Source organism: Epinephelus fuscoguttatus, linkage group LG15 (assembly GCF_011397635.1).
Source record: "Epinephelus fuscoguttatus linkage group LG15, E.fuscoguttatus.final_Chr_v1".
Lineage (NCBI taxonomy): Eukaryota > Metazoa > Chordata > Actinopteri > Perciformes > Serranidae > Epinephelus > Epinephelus fuscoguttatus.
This window is the reverse complement of record NC_064766.1, coordinates 29,728,953-29,745,945: the sequence shown is the minus strand read 5'-3', so window position 1 is coordinate 29,745,945 and position 16,993 is coordinate 29,728,953. Positions and strand designations below refer to the sequence as shown.

The 16,993-nt window shown below is 42.0% G+C and overlaps 2 protein-coding genes across 2 annotated transcripts; one reads left to right on the top strand and one right to left on the bottom strand.

Moving 5' to 3' along the window:
• Positions 1–857: 857 nt before the first annotated feature.
• On the bottom strand, positions 858–9,876 carry cdc34b (cell division cycle 34 homolog (S. cerevisiae) b). Its single transcript, XM_049598257.1, has 5 exons — positions 9,079–9,876; positions 7,182–7,268; positions 6,934–7,031; positions 2,774–2,908; positions 858–2,665 (listed from the first exon to the last, which is right to left on the bottom strand). Exons 1-5 carry the CDS (start codon positions 9,262–9,264, stop codon positions 2,455–2,457), a joined length of 717 nt encoding a protein of 238 aa, XP_049454214.1. The 5' UTR covers positions 9,265–9,876; the 3' UTR covers positions 858–2,454.
• Positions 9,877–10,492: 616 nt separating this feature from the next.
• Positions 10,493–16,769, top strand: cactin. Its single transcript, XM_049597922.1, has 10 exons — positions 10,493–10,846; positions 12,765–13,362; positions 13,492–13,587; positions 13,687–13,832; positions 13,981–14,143; positions 14,306–14,420; positions 14,557–14,749; positions 14,834–14,956; positions 15,090–15,436; positions 16,090–16,769. The coding sequence occupies exons 1-10, from the start codon at positions 10,539–10,541 to the stop codon at positions 16,578–16,580; spliced, it is 2,580 nt and encodes an 859-aa protein (XP_049453879.1). The 5' UTR covers positions 10,493–10,538; the 3' UTR covers positions 16,581–16,769.
• The last annotated feature ends 224 nt before the right edge of the window (positions 16,770–16,993 follow it).

Genomic DNA, 16,993 nt, shown 5'->3' with positions numbered 1-16,993 from the left:
GTGCCCCAACACAAGTGTCATAACATAATTAATATGCCAATCAAAGCCTAACTTTTATACAAGTAATATCTGCACTGGTTTAAATAAACAATTTGATTGTATTTCCCATCTTTGCTGAGCAACAGTTTTGTGTAAAAGGAATTAAAGGCCTGTTGAGTTCAGTGATTTAAGTATTTAAATCAAGACTTAAAACTTATTTATTCAGGATGGCCTTTAATACCCAGTAGTGTGGCAATACTTTTATTCTGTGTTTTAATTGTGTTATATTCTGTAAAGCACTTTGGTTCACCTGTGGGTTGTTGTAAAGGGCTATATAAATAAAGTACATTTACATTTACATTTAGTAACCCAGGCTACTAATTTAAGTTTTACACTATGTGAAATGTTGTTGTAATTAGCGTATTCTTGGGTTATGGCCAAAAACATGTTTTCTGAGGCACCAGTGAATCTAATCAGTTCATCGCTGAGTCAAAGTGGATGTTTGTCCCAAATTTGAAGAAATTCCCTCAAGGTGTTCTTGAGATATAACGAGACAGACAAGATTACAATGACCTTGGCCTTTGACCACTGAAATTTAATTGGATGTTTGTGCCAAATTTGAAAAAAATCCCTTTAAGTATTTTTGGGATATCACGTTCACAAGAGTGGGACCAACGGACAACCAAAACACTGATGCCTCCGACCCCAGTTATCATACTTTTCCTTTAGTATAAAAAGGAAAAGCTCATAAACATATATGAGCCGTTATAAAAATAGGCGAACAGTTTAAATAAAATCAAAGGTGAATAAATGTTTTGGTTACTAAAAGACATGCTTAAAGTGCAACCAAAAGACTGTGCATTCTTTTTCAATAAATCTTTATTTTTCAGTTTTAAATAGCCGAAAATAAAAAATAAACACAGGTGAATAAAACAATACGGTGATCATCCATACAGCTACATGTGCATATCAGTTATGGTTCCTGCTGAAGCTGTAAACCAACTCTGTAGACCACCTGCGAGAGGAAAAGAGTTGCTTGTCTTAACTGTTTTGTCATATGTAATTCATTATCCTGAGAAATTCAGTATGAAGTCCTAATTTGAGTAAATTAAACAATCAATATTGCTGATGCAGAAATACACACAGAGGAGACCCATGCACTCTAAAAATCATAGCAAAACCACTCCCTGCTGACACAAAGGATAGAAATGAAAACACGGCGGCCTTGTTCTCTTTCACTTCCAGGGCTGAAACACTTTGAGACTCCCGACTGATACTGCAACAACACCTTTTGACAGACACTTTTCCTACAGAAGCTTTTTTTTTTTTTTTTTGCTAATCAAACCTAATAATCTCATCACATAAATCATTCTCAAGCAAAAAGACTGCAGGCATAATGTCTAACCAAAGAAAGACTAAAATAACAAAGCCTGCCAGAGAGCAAACAAAGACAAGGATACAACAAACGGTCAGAAAATGTTTTGGGCTTTCTTTTACACTGCTGTACGTCTTTGGCTCCGTCAGGCCTCTTAGCAAGCAAACCTGAGGAGAAATACAATTCTGATCAGTAATTAGTTCAGCCCTCCCCCAACCCCCAAAAAACGTCCCTACATGACTCTTAAATCTGAGCTACTTCAAATAACACAACCCCCCACACTCAAAATGACAGAGAAACACATCCAACAGTAACCAGAAGAAACACAGCAAGTTCATGTTACCAAAAATGTCCACATGAGGATTTGACTCAGCTTGGCAGCCGGTCCTCCAGATACAAAGTTCTCTGGGTTCAACACAAGTCTGTCTTCTCACCGAGCTGAAAACGGATCATTGATGTTGGTGAACAGTCCGTCTGTAAAAAGGGACAGGAAGCTTCCGATGATGTTCTGGCATGCACAAGAACTTTGAAAGCATCGTCCCGTGACATCCCGTCATACCGAAGCGAGACCGTGAAACTTGTAAATGTCTGATTCGATGGATTTGCAGAAGATTGTTCGGCACAAACAGGCTGCTTGAAGTCCTCAATCTTCTGTCAGTCTGCGAGACCAACTACTGGTGAGCAACACCCAGTTACAATTAGGGAAATAAAGATATGCAAGAGAGAGGCTGAGCAAAGTTTGGAAGTGTTTGCACCAGTGCAAATGTTGCTGTTGTTAAAAGTGGTATTAACCCCACAATATTAGATACTGTACAGGGGACTGGACGACTCAACAGGATTAAGTTCTCAATGTAAGGTTTTAGGTGATAATGGAAATGATCATGTCTGCAAGACTGAAGAAACTGGTGACTTTTGTGCTGGTGCAAATATTTTACCAGGTCTGACCCTTCCGCAACGGTGCACGACTCCGAAAAGAACTCAGAGGCTCAGGAAAAAACAGCTCTTTTCATTGGTTTAGAAGAGGGAAGCTTCAAATCTTTCATGGCTATAGACCAAGAAGTATGTCAGCTAGGTTGAGGGATGTTGTCAGGAAAAGCATGTCACGACTCCTCCGTACCCGAGTCGTCCTCATCGTAGCAGCAGTCGCCGTCCTCGCCCTCCACGTCGTCGTCGTCATAGTAATAGTCATAGAAGAGGTCGGAGCCTTCGTCGGGGGCCGGGGCGCGTGTGCGGACGCAGTACTCGGCCAGTGTAGTGGGCACCTTCACACCGTCGCGCTCAGCTTCTGCTTTGGTGGCCACTACCTGTTTCCTGGGGGAGATATCAAAGAATATATGATGACTGACTCATGAAAAAGAGGCTCTTTAAATCTGGTCTACTCTTCGTAAGTGACAGTGATAATAATGAGCGACTGTTTACCTGATGATCTCGACATATTCGCGGTCCTTGCCCTTGCTGTCCCTCCACTTGCGGTACATGACGGAGGCGTCCACGTTGGCAGGAGAGAAGGTGTTGGGTTCATTCAGCAGTGAGATCACACTTAGCAAAATGGTCCTGAGAGCGAACACAAAGGTGAGTGATTATTATCAGTGTTAAAGAGATTATTTTTTGGGCAGGTTTTTGCCTTTAACCTCTCAGATGATGTTAGACAAGCCTGGACTCTGGCCACTTTTAAGTCAAAGCTAAAAACTTTCCTCTGTTAAACTGCCTACTCCACCCTGTAAAGACTCCAAAATTAATTTTAAACTCAATTTTAAATCATCTTTTCATCTCTGCACCTCATATGCACTGCTAATTTTAATGGTGACTTCTTCCTCTTTACTCTTTCCTGCATCCTTTATCATGTTTTATATACTATTGCTCTGTAAGGCACTTTGAATTGCCCTGGTACGTGAAATGTGTTATACAAATAAAGCTGCCTTGCCTTTGCGTTTATTGACAGTACAGCTGAGGATGGACAGCAAAGGGGGGAGAAAGCGTGGGCGAATGACATGCAGCAGTGGGCCGCAGGTTGGAATCGAACCCATCCGCTGCAAAGGACTCAGCCTATATGGGCCGCACTCTCTACCAGGTGATACAGAGGTTTCTCCATACGGCTGTTTTAACAGGCTATAAACACAATAATTATCGGTTTAGCAAATATGGAATATATTAGGGATGCGCCGATTCGATACCTGGATCGAATATCGGCACCGATATCATCAAAATAGATGGATCAGGTATCAGAAAACGCAACCTACACCTGAGGCGATCCTTTCCCTTTAAATCTATTGCGACACGAGCTACGTCATACGTCATGGAGCGAAGGAGAGAATATGCTGTGTTTAGATATTTCACACTATTTCAACCACTGTTGCACAATTGTTTATTTTTGTTAAAAATAAATAGTTCATCATTGCATTAATCTGTTTCATCTTGTTTCATTTTATCTTAGGAAAGAACTGCGTAGTCATCAATGCCTGATGCCGCTAGTCTTTTCTGTTCTACATGTAAAGGTATATAGCTTTTTAGGTCAACCATGGTATCGGATCGGTATCGGCTGATACTCAAAACCACAGCATCGGGATGGGTATCTCTAGAATATATAATCTGCTTTTAGCACCTAGGCGTATGTTTCTGGGCTTCCTGGCAACATAAAAATATTCTGCTAACGTTTATGTACAAAGTCTAAAAATGACAGGCCAATGTTGACTCACACGGGAGTCGACCCCCAAAGTCCAGAGCTTGACCCATTCATCCACCACGTCTTACTCCCTCCATGGACTCTGTCAATCTCTATACTATGTCACCTGACTATATGGCAGTACATTATTACTCAAAGAATATGCCAAATTAGCTAGTACTAGCCCTAACCTTGACCTCTTTGCCCTGATCCTAACCCCTTCTGACTTCCACACATCAACGTGATGAGTACAAGCCAATCACAGCATGCAGGGAGATCCATACAGGGTTCCTACAGCTTAAGGCAAGTTAAATTTAAGACTTTTTAAGACTTTTTTAATGCCACTTGAAATGAAATTTAAGACCAACGACACAATCAACACAAATGAAAAAACTCCCTCATTTGATTTGTGTGATTTAGGGCTGTCAAAAAAAATTCGAAGTTCGAAATATATTCGAATATATATATTTTTTATAAGTTCAAACCTAAATTTGATAATTTGAATATCATTACTAACTAATTAATACTATCAATAATGTTGTATATCACGGCGAATCCCGTTCGGGCGGAGATGGCTCGCGCACAAGCCGGGCCAGACAGGGTCGCAGCGAGGGGGGGAGAGGCGCTGACGGAGGAGCCCGCTGCGCCAACACCACCCACTGCGCTGTCCGCGATATGTGACCTGTTCGGGGAGACATACAGGGAGAGTGGTGCACCTGCTGCCTCCCTGCCTACCCTTTTTGAAGAAGAGATGAAACATTTCCAGAATGAGACACCACTGCGAGCCGACCAGGATCCACTGTTGTGGTGCGCGTACTGAAGTATCCAAACATTGCTCAGATAGCGAGGCAGAAGATGGTCATACCTGCCACTTCAGTGAGGTCAGAATGTGTCAGAGTGTCACGTTCATATTGCGTCAACAATAAGCATCTTATTTTTTGTGTTTTTCTGTAAAAAAGATAAATAAATAAATAAATAAATAAAAAAATAAAAACAATAATTAATTCGAAAATATTCTAAATCAATTTCATGGTGCTTTTGACAGCCCTAGTGTGATTGGTGTTTTGTCATGGCGTTCAGACACCACAGTACCTCTACTTTTAGCGTAGGCATGCACCCGGACATTGTCCGGAGATTTGGTGCTGCTGTCCCGGTTGTTGATATCGGAGATGGGGGTGGAGGCACGGTAGAGACGAGAGCAGAACCGTGAAATACCTGGCGTTTGTTGACAGCTTGATTTTGAGGCTTTGTGTTTCGCAATGTACATGTGGGACTCCACTGCCTTGATTCCCATCATGACGATTCTGAAACATTTCTTGCACAAAATACACCGTGCCTTGTATAAATTGCCTGGTACCGGTTTCAGCCATCCAGAAAAATCTTTGTTGGACAGCCAATTTTCATTAAATTTAAACTTTCCCATGTGGTCCGACTGCTACATGACTGACGTGCATCTGCTCTGAGAGTCACGGCCGCAAACACATCACTGTTTTGTTGGTTCTGCTCTCGTGATTGTGTGACGTTACTGCTATTCAGCAAATTATTTAAAAAAAATAAATGTTACCTATTATTTTTAGATTTGAGACTAATTACAATCATAAAATCCTACTTACCATGTGTTAACATTTTTAAGACTTTTGAAAGACTGATTTAAGAAATTTTAATGCCAATTAAGGCCTTATTTTTAGATTAATGAATTCAGTGCCTTTTAAGGCTTTTTAAGGATCCACGGGAACCCTGTCCATAACAACGCATTGTAGGGGTGAGTGTAAATAGCCGAATAGCTGCAGTGTGACTGTTCTCATCTGGACGCAAATAGACACTCCATATATAATCGACCCTCTTCCTCGTGTCTGATTAAGTTCTATCTGTCAACAAACAGGCAAACCTTTACATTAAATCCCCTATTAAGCATTGACAAGCAGGAAAAAAATGGTCTATAACAGATTATACCGTTTATGTATGTAGTTATAAGGACTTTTTTAGGACAGGAGGAGCAGGGGATAGAGGGTGGATGACATGCAGCAAAGGGCCCAGGCTGGAACTGAACCTGAGCTGCTGTGGTAAAGACTAAACATTAATGGTTTGGCTTTACCAGGTGAGCCACTGTGTATTTAATTAAGTATTAATGTACGTACAGTATTCATCAACACTTAGAACTTCTTCTATTACAAGTGCATTTCAGTATATTGCCATACATTATCAGCCTCCACTTATTGGTGCCCACAGTAGGAGTTATGGTTGTTGACAAATACATTAACAAACATTTATATCTGCTTACAGCTACACAGTAATTGCAATTTTCTAATATACCACTATAAATGCTAAATAGGTGATTCAAAGTGAAGTGTTGCCAACTGGTCAATTAACGTTATAATTATTTCACACCTGTTAATTGTATTTTTATTGCAACATTATTTATAGAGACTGGTCTCATTTTGTGTGTGACTGAGTCAGAGTTAGGTGGGTTCAGTTAAGGTGCAGCTTTTATTTTTAGCAGCGGGGGAGAATTTCCTGATGTGGTGGCCCTTAATAAATGATTGCTTCATAAATTATTTGGAAGAAATGGTGCTCCTCTGACAGAAATGCACCAAAAAGCACTTTTGTTTAAAAGAAGCCGTTGAAATATTTTCCTGTGTACACTGAGAGGTAATACCCACACATTGTGTAGGCTTACTAATATTGCACAACAAACCAGCATACAAAGGGAGATGCCGAGCGACAGCACCAGCCAACAACACATCACATTACAAATGTGGTGCTGAATATCCAGATATGGATTCAATGTCTGGCAAGACTCGTCTGATGCCAAATGTTATGTGATGAGGGTTTGAGTCAGGTCAACCAGTGAAGTGGCAGAGAGAGTTCAAAGAAGAGGAACACCCAGAAAGGAGAGATGAAGAGGGAGAGTGCTAACCGGACATTCTGGGTGGGATTCCATCTCTCTGAAGGCAGCTCTCCACTCTGCGGGTCGTCCACTGGAGGGTGCAATATAGAAATACACACGTCTCCATTCTGAAAAACAGAAGGAGGAGGAAACAACTCCTTTCATTATGAGATGAATCATACAACTACTAAAAGATGTTAAATTAAATATAGTGATAAGGGCATGAAAGAGCGTCACATTTTATATAACAAAATAGAATCAGGGTGTTGCTATGCCACCTCGTAGATGTTGGGGTGCCACATCTTGGTGAGGAACCGGAAGGCAGGTGGGGAGTATGGGTAATCTATAGGGAACTTGATCCGAGCCTGAAACACACAACAAGTCATACACTGTGTTACTACAATATATCATACAACATCATTTACTGACAGACTTGATTGCCATTGATTTCATGTGGTGCTGCCTGGGGCCGCACATTAGGTCGTTTTTTTTTTTTATTGTCATCGCCATGTCAACATGTGCAATTAACACATTGTGAAAGGCTGCAATATTGTGCTTAGAGATTTTTTGAGTTAGTTAAAAGTAGTGTCATTCCAATACTGATACCAGTATTAGAAATGCCTCTATGCCAATGCCACGCAATTTAATAATAAACTTAAAGTAGTTTCATACCTGGATGAATTCATCTATGCTGCTCAAAAACACCAGTCTACATAGTAAGTTGCACTGTGCAGCCCCTGACAACTACTGTTTTAGAGCAGCAATTAACTGATTTCAGGCAAATCATGTAACGTTAGCTTTAAGAAAAATGTCAAAAATTTGCCAGTTTCTATGGCATTCATTATTTGTTCATGTTTTACAAAGGGTTTAACCTGAACCATGCCATACAATGATAGCAATCATTTTACATCAATACAGGGTTAGTGGTATACAGATGTTTATTAAGGTATTTATTTATTTACACAATGGCATTGGATCAGTACTAAGTATCAGCCGATTTGCAAGTTCAGGGGTCGGAAATGGGAAGGAAGGGGGTCTCTAGTTGAAAGAAACTGCACTTTAAAGGTCCAGTGTGAAGGATTTAGTGGCACCTAGAGGTGACGATGTAGAACTGAAACTTCCCATGTGTGCCAAGCATGTTAAAAAACTACAGTGGGTAATGTGAATACTCAAATAACCCCATCTGGAGCCAGTGTTTGGTTTGTCCATTTAGGGCTCCAGTAGAATAACATGGCGGACTCCATCGGAGCAGGCCACTCTGTATGTAAATATAAATGGCTCAATTTAAGGCAACAAAAACAACACTCTGATTTCCAGGTGCTTATAAACTAATAAAAATACAGTGATGAATATTATAAACCATTTCTGCCAATAGGTGCCCCTAAATCCTTCCCACTGAACCTTTTAAATATAACTATCATTCTTTTTTTCTTTTCAAATTAGTGTCTTTTGTGTTCAGTTTCAGTGTTCAGTGAAAGAATGTTGGAACTGGGGTTGCAATATGTACAATTACCGTCTCAAAAATATCGTGTTTTCACAGTATTACATAATTTACATTATCATCAGTCAAAATGACCCTTAAAGGAATTAAAACAGAGGGATTATTTTTGATTAAACAAACGTTTCAATACTGTAATTGAAACTTGAAACCATTTTGTTACCAGAAGTATGTGTAAAAAGTCTCCACTTAGAAAGTAACTAAAATGAAGGGGAGATTTAAAGTCCAGTTGTATTGTTTTTTCCAATATTGTAAATAAGCAGCTGTCAACTTTTACATCACGATATACCTTGAAATCCATATGTAGCTGCAAACCACGTGGGAAGTAATGTCCTTTTATTAATTTAAGAAGTTTTAATTAATGTTAGCAGAATACTGGAAAGAGCAAAAGGGCAGAATACACTTTAATATATGTTTATGTATCGCAACTGTAATATCGTTATCGCGATATTTAACAATTATCGCATATTTTCTTCATATGTGCAGACCCACTGCTGCCATGCAAGTAGTGCTGTAGATTATGTTTTTAAGGAAGTCAGAAACAGGCAGAATTTGTATATTATTATTTAAACAATGTAAGTGATGTTATTATGTATCTATCTTTTAATGGTTTCATAAACTACCACATGTATCAAAGACAAATTTTCACTTAGATGGACAGTTAAGTTGTATCTTACCTTAAAATACCCCCCTTCATAGTGAGTATTTGGCGGACCGAAAATGGCCACTTCCCAGTTGTACAGATCAGCCTCGTCCACCAGTGTTATTTTGAATCCCTCGACAGGCTCCTCCTGAAGACTCTTCATCTCCAACATAAGTGCTTTCTGTGAACTGGCTACATGAGAGTGGTCGTGTTGCGCCATATTGTACTATATAGCTTTCAAGATAATCTGGCGACGACAGCTGACGGCTTTGTTTACACGAACACGGCTGAGTTAGCCCAACTAGCCAAACAACCTCCTGTCAGTGGGAAAACAACTTGTCTGTTTTCGATGTTCGGAGACAATGAAACAGGCCAAACCAGCCAGGCTGCGCACAGTCAGACAAAGGTTGCGTTGTTTTGTTCCCAAATCACACGAATTATTTACAAATGTTAATACTCTGAAATTGCTGAACTGACCAGACCATTGTGGCCGACCAGCGGCTCCAGCTTTAGCTGATCTACCTGGCAGGGCAGCCACGGATATAAGCCGTAAATCTACTGGTAGCTGCTGGCTAATGTAAACTAGCTAACAAGCTGTGCCTGACGGAGCAGCTGAGGATGAGTTTACCGCGGCGCGAATAGTTTCTAACTCTCTACGAGAGCCGGCTTCAAAAAGAAAACACAAATATCAATATCAAAAGCTAGCAAACAAAAACTCTAACGACGGTTGTCAGAAACGTAGTTGATATCGCCCTAACAGAAGACTGAGTGAAGAAGAATGTAGCTGAAAGGAGTCTCCTCTTGCCTCAACACAGGCAATGGCGCCTTGTGTTGTCTGGGATTTGTAGTCTGCGTCTCACCTGTAAACATCACTTTTAACCTTCAAAGCAAGGACAAACCCACGCTGTGGCGTACACAAATACTTGTTTACATTTAGAAAGTAAACACCAAGGGGAATTGGTCGAGCCGTGACCGTTATTGTTTGAACAATTGATTTAACCGTCAATTCAGGAAACTACAATTGCCAGTTGCGTGACGTCACGAAAACACGAACGTTGTTTGTGTTTCTGAAAAGCAGCGCTGACCTAATTTAACCCTAACCTTATTTAAAAACAATAACACGTTTCTATGATATTAAATTAATATAGGATGTTCTTTGCACCGTTAAAACTGCCTTTAAACAAAATATATTTGTTTATACTTTATTTTTCTAATCTTTAGTAGTGACGTCAAGAATATGCGACATTTCGTAGAAGTCCCTTTAGGTTGGCTTTCTGCTGCCTGAGTTATTAATTTTGGAAACAGACAATTTAACGCATTGTTTGGATAAGTTTATGTGTATTAGAGTACGACATGGACGTTCAGTTATTTTATAAAATGTAAAATGTAAAAAGTACATAGATATACTTTTCACTGCGAGGACAGCAAACCGTTTTCTTTGCTACCTCTTATTTACGCGACAGAGTGCCCCTCGGACCCCGCATTGACGGGATAATGGGTTCGAAATCACGACGTAGGTCCCGCTCTAAGTCCAGAAGTCGGAGCCGTGAGCGGCGAAACAGGTCCAGAGTGAGCAGGTCCCGGTCTCCGGAGTTAAGGAGAGGACGCAGTCGGTCTGCGGACACCAAGAGAACCGCCCGTGGACGGGGACGGTCAGGCAGCAGGAACTCGAGCGATGGCTCTCCTGACCGGAGTCGGCCTCAACGCAGGGACCGTTCAGGTTCCAGGAGCGACTCGGAGAGCGACAGGAGGCGAGGAGGACCCCACCGGCCCAGGAGCAAGTCGAGGGGTCGATCATCAAGGTAAGTGTTTGCTGTGTGGTGCTAGCTGGTTGGTATGGGTGTTTGTTTAAAGGTCCCGGATAATGCTCATTTTGAGGTCCATACTTGTATTATGGGTTTTGACTAGAACACGTTTACATGCTTTAATGTTAGAAAATACACTTTATCTTTTCCATACTGTCTTTCTAAATATATCTGTATTCACCTTCTGTCTGAAATGCTCCGTTTTAGCGCCTGCCTTTTTAAGCCTCCTCCTGAATATGCTCAGTGTGCTCTGATTGGTCAGTGTTACTGGGTCTTTGGCATCTCTGCACCATCATTGCATACAGTAGCACTTTTTAAATAGAGATTGCGCTGTAGGACTGTTACGCAGTCCCTTACTCACGCCACCTTTGATCTTTTGGCAGTAACAATCGTTTACCATCTCTGTTATATGGCGGCTGATCATATCCGTTGCTCAGGGGGTAAGGAGCTCCCAGACGTCACTGTTGTTCTTCTTTGAGTTAGCTGCTAACTGCTGACAGCTACTTTTTAAATCTCCTGCTGTGGGTCGCACGCATAACACATCGTCAAAACTTCATGTTCCCGTCTAGCTGCTATCCTGTTCATACAGATATAGTTTTAGCGCTTTTACTACCACTGATAGGCGAGGAAACTCCTTTTCCCCGTTCTGTGATTGTACCTTTTTAGGCAGCATGACAGCTTGAAATTCCCACCTTGAAGAGGCAGTGTAAAAGCTGCTTGTGTCACCCCTGAACTCGCACCTTGTACCTAAATAGTTATGGTCCCTCTTTACTTCCTGTCAGCTACTGCGTTAACAAACATTCCAACAGGAAATTCAAATGGTCTCATTGAGAATGTTTATGTTGTTAAGGTTGAAACAGACTATATAATATGGTTGTGACATCACAAATTCCCAGAAGTCCTGATGGCTCATTAAAAGGCACCGTTTCTGGATACGGACTTTGTGCATTTCTCTGTGGACTGAGCGTTTTGATACTTTCAGAGGACTAATATGACACTTATACCTGCTATATAATAAAAAGACATGGAAATCATTTTGTTTTATAATGTAGGACCTTTAAGTTGTCATAATAGCAAAGACAGTTGATGGATTTGAATACAACAGAATAAGTAGTGCCTGTGTTAATCTGCAAATTTAATTGTTCACGACAATTAAAATAAACCTGAGCCCATGTGTCCCATTGTATTCTTGGTACTTTGAGAATTTTGATTATTAACATGCATACAATCACATCTCCACAAGTCAAACTCTCCAAAGTTCATCTTATTCCATCATGTAATTGAATATACTTTACTGCAGCTAAATAAATCTACTCAGTATCAATACTGCGGAGGTACAGGCACCTATTAGTCAGTACCTGTTTTTAAAACAACCAATAAAACAATTAAAACGTGAAACAGAAGCATTTAACACAGCCCGTTCATTACATGTACTGGTGTGTAGAGTTCAGTTTACATCTGAAAGCCTGTAGACCTGTCTTATTCCAGGCTGTGGCACCATAATACTGAAGGTTGTTCCTTGACTGCAGCATTTTTGTCTTGCAAAGAGAAGGACATCATACGCAATGGTAATGACTTTCCTGTGTTCAGATGATTTAACTTTGCTCATTGCACCCAGACCAGCAATTATTTTTTGCATAGGCAACATGCACTGTAGGCAAGGATCCAGCATAACATCATGTAAACAAGAAGACCTTGTAGATGTTAACCACGTCACTAACTGTCAAGGAATTTGTGGTGCATCTGGAATTAGGTTTTAGAGCTCAGGGAAACCAGCTGTAACCCACAAGACAGCTGTTTCTATGTTCCACATAACAGCCTGCTGACATTCACTCTGTCATTATTGCTGAAGAATAAAGAACAAATGTATTTCCTAAGTCTCCAAAACGTGGTTGCTCATCTTTTTCTTTCTCAGTTCTGATTCAGGTGATCCCAAAGTGAGGAGGAGAAAGGAAACAGAGCACCGCAGAGGAGCATCTCGAGAGAGGAGGAGGAAAAGGTCCCAGTCCAGCTCCGACTCCCGTGATGGAAGCAGCGACAGAGAAAGGAGAAGACGGAGAAGTCCTGACCGAGGGAGTCCAGTCAGGGACAGACAGAGGAGAGAGCGAGACAGACAAAAGTGGGAGAGCAACAGCAGAGACAGGGACAGGGACAGAAAAGGAGACCAAAGCCGAGAGCACAGGAAGAGGAGCGAAGACAGGGAGCAAGGGAGGAGCATGGGGAGCAGAGACAGAGGGAGGCAGCGCTCCAGTTCACCCGAGTCGACCGATAGCTCAGGGTCTGAACGCGGTGGCCGCGCGGTCAAAGAGAAGGAGGATAAGAAAAAACAGCGGGAGATGTTGAAAGCTCTGGAGACGCCAGAGGAGAAGAGGGCCAGACGACTGGCAAAGAAGGAAGCCAAGGAGAAGAAGAGGAGAGAGAAGATGGGCTGGAGTGAGGAGTACATGGGATACACCAACGCAGACAATCCCTTCGGTGACAACAACTTACTGGGCACATTCAAATGGCAGAAGGTGATGAGTTGTTATTGTGAACTGTGCTCAAAATTAGTCTGCAGGCCCAAAATTAAGAGAGTTTCCTGTCATAACGCAGCTCTGAGTGTTGTAACTCATCTTAGATTCTTTCTTTGTGACTTGTTTCAGGCGCTGGATAAGAAAGGCATCGGCCACCTTGGAGAGAAGGAGCTTAAAGAAAGGAACAAATGTATTCAGGAGGAGAATCGCAGGGAGCTGCAGAAGGTATAAGCTGTGTTGTGGTTTTTTTTTTTTTGGCATTATAATGTTACAGAGTAAAGAGTAACAGCCCTTTCATTAATCATACTAACCTTGTGCATACAGGTGAAACAGCTGCGTCTGGAGAGGGAGCGAGAAAAGGCCATGAGAGAGACGGAGCTGGAGATGCTACAGAGAGAGAAGGAGGCGGAGCATTTTAAGACCTGGGCTGAACAGGAAGACAACTTCCATCTGCACCAGGCCAAACTAAGGTGAGTGCGCACCAATAGTTACTGTATAGCTCCTTTTCATGTCATTGTTGTGGCTCTGTTTGTTTGCACCATTCCAGTTAAGTTCCAGGTTCCTACAACTGTTCCTTAATACGTGTATGCACTGTCTCACTTTGTATTGTGTGTCCAGGTCTAAGATAAGAATCCGTGATGGTCGTGCCAAGCCTATTGACCTTTTGGCGAAGTACATCAGTGCAGAAGATGACGATCTAGCTGTGGAAATGCACGAACCATATACTTTTCTCAACGGGCTGACAGTGACTGACATGGATGACCTGCTGGAGGACATTAAGGTCTGTGGTTATATGCGCTGTTTTCATTCATGAGTTCAACATAACATGGGATGAGTAATTGATGTACAAAGGATCATTTTGTGGGTGAAGTATTCCTTTAATCTTAAAGCGTAAGCTGCTCCTGTATGTGGTTTACTGTACGAGTGTATGTTGTGCTGGTAGGTGTACATGGAGTTGGAGCAGGGGAAGAACGTGGACTTCTGGAGAGACATGACGACCATCACAGAGGACGAGATCAGCAAACTGAGAAAACTGGAGGCATCTGGGAAAGGACCAGGTATGTCACTTTCCCTCCTTTGTTCTTACATGTGAAGTTACATTTGCACCAACGCTAATCTGACTAATAAATAATCTTGCAGCTGTCTCTGTGAACTGTTTGCAACATGCTTTGATGCAGTCTTTTAAATTCTCAGGTGATCGTCGCGAGGGCATCAACACAGCTGTGAGCACCGATGTCCAAACGGTGTTCAAAGGAAAGACGTACAGCCAACTGCAGGCGCTGCACCTCAACATCGAGACGAAGATCCGGGCTGGAGGATCAAATCTTGATATCGGTTACTGGGAGAGTCTGCTGCAGCAAGTCAGAGTCTACATGGCCAGGGCAAGGTATGAATTTGAATTAGAAGTTACACAGATGGCTCGTGATTTATCAAAATGGACAGTGGGTAGTAATTTAATTGTGTGTCCCAGGTTGAGAGAGCGACACCAGGATGTGCTGCGCCAGAAGCTGTTCAAGCTCAAACAGGAACAAGGGGTGGAAAGTGAACCTTTGTTCCCCATCATCAAAGAGGAGCAGAAGAGTGACGATGATGAGTAAGTGAACACATCCTGAAACTGTGGGGACATGGTGTCTCAGTCAGTTATTGTGTGTAGTATCAGGTGAAGATGACTTGAGGCTCAACTTTCACTTCACACTATTTTAATTCTCACTTCTGTTTGAAAAAAGGGAGACCACACCAGAGGAGCCGGGCCAGTCTTCATCCTCCTCCACAAGAAATAAGAACAGAGATGAGGATGAGGAGGCAGGTCCATCAACATCCACAGCAAGAGACCAAGATGAGGAGGAGGGAGGAGAAGAGGGAGACAAGAAGGATGATGAGAAGGAGGGCGAGGTGGTGGAGGCCGTGCTGACAGAGGAGGACCTGATCCAGCAGAGCCAAGCGGAGTACGACTCTGGACGCTATAGCCCCACGCTGCTCACGTCCTCCGAGCTGCCACTGGACACACACACAATCACACCGGAGGAGGACATACACAGGCTGCAGTTGGCACGCAGACAGCTACAAGTCACGGGTATGAGATTACTAAAACACACAAAAAGCTCAGTTAAGTATGTAACTTTTTATAAGACTTCAATAGTTGTAACTGTCTTGGAACCCATCGGCTATCAATTTGACAACCATACGCTCTGGGAGCAAGGGCCAATATTCTGCACTGATGCAGTGTAGCAAGCAGATTTTTTTTTTACTTTCAGTAAGCGACTGTATCAGCTCGAATTTAGCCAGCGCAACTCCCAGCGCTGGGGTGACAGCGGCCTAGGACCAGTGATGATCTAACCTGCGTAATGGCAGCAACAGAAAGTTTGCTATCTGGCAGGGAGTCAGGGTGTTTCTGGATCAGGGATATGACTTAACACAAATTAAAATACATGACTGAGATATTTGTGGATAATGGTGCACATTTCTGGATTGATTTTTGAGGGCTACAACTGTTAAGGTCCAATAAAAAAAACTTCCAGATACACAAAGAAAACTAGTACCTGCAGAAAATAAATCATGAAGCCCTGTGGAAGGAGAAAATGATTCTTCAGTGGGGTAGCAGTCAATTTCAAGCTGTAGAACTCATGAGGAAACCAATTCTCGATGTACAAGATATATTAATCTCTAAATAATAGTATTGTTTCTCCCCCAAGTCATTTAGTGTTTCTTCTTTGACTTCTCTATCAGGTGATGCAAATGAGAGCGCTGAGGATGCCTTCGTTCGTCGCGCCAGAGAGGGAATGGGCAACGACGAGGCCCAGTTCAGCGTAGAGTTTCCGGTCACAGGGAAGATGTACCTGTGGGCAGACAAATACCGTCCCAGGAAACCCCGCTTCTTCAACAGGGTCCACACTGGCTTTGAGTGGAACAAATACAATCAGACACATTATGACTTCGACAACCCTCCGCCCAAGATCGTCCAGGGTTACAAGTTTAACATCTTCTACCCAGACCTGATCGACAAACGCTCCACCCCACAGTACTTCCTCGAGCCCAGTCCCGACAACAAGGACTTTGGGATCTTAAGGTTCCATGCTGGCCCTCCATACGAGGACATTGCCTTTAAGATTGTCAACAGGGAATGGGAGTACTCGCACCGACATGGCTTCCGATGCCAGTTCGCCAACGGGATCTTCCAGCTGTGGTTCCACTTCAAGAGGTACCGCTACAGGAGATAGACACCCGTACCAGGATGGACCAAGACCCCAGTCATTGTTGTATAGGCTGTGCAGTCAATGTGCTTTGTTGTATTATTTTTAGGTGTTTTTACATCAAAAAAACAGTTCGTTAAAAATACAGATTACTGTCTTGTTAAATTGTACTGTAGTCTGAAAATTACACATTAAAGACTTGTTTCCTTTTTACTCTTTGCTGTTTGATGGTTTTCTGTTGTGAATTCAAAACATCTTATTTTGGAGTTACAGAGTTAAATATTGAGCCAGTCTTTAAATGAAACTGGATCTTCAAAACACAGAAGTACAAGAAGTACAGAAATTGAATCATACCAGCAGGTATCTTCCACATCTGTTCTTGACATTCTTGGCGAGTCCAGTCTTACTAAAAACTAGTAAACCCTGTCGGCTATATTTAG

Coding starts and splice junctions, on each gene's coding strand:
- cdc34b (XM_049598257.1), bottom strand. CDS start 9,264: ATGGCGCAACACGACCACTCTCATGTAGCCAGTTCACAGAAAGCACTT. Junction 7,032..7,181: donor GGCACCCCAACATCTACGAG/GTGGCATAGCAA, acceptor TCTGTTTTTCAG/AATGGAGACGTGTGTATTTC. Junction 2,909..6,933: donor AATCCCACCCAGAATGTCCG/GTTAGCACTCTC, acceptor GTTCGCTCTCAG/GACCATTTTGCTAAGTGTGA.
- cactin (XM_049597922.1), top strand. CDS start 10,539: ATGGGTTCGAAATCACGACGTAGGTCCCGCTCTAAGTCCAGAAGTCGG. Junction 13,833..13,980: donor CTGCACCAGGCCAAACTAAG/GTGAGTGCGCAC, acceptor TTGTGTGTCCAG/GTCTAAGATAAGAATCCGTG. Junction 14,957..15,089: donor CAGAAGAGTGACGATGATGA/GTAAGTGAACAC, acceptor GTTTGAAAAAAG/GGAGACCACACCAGAGGAGC.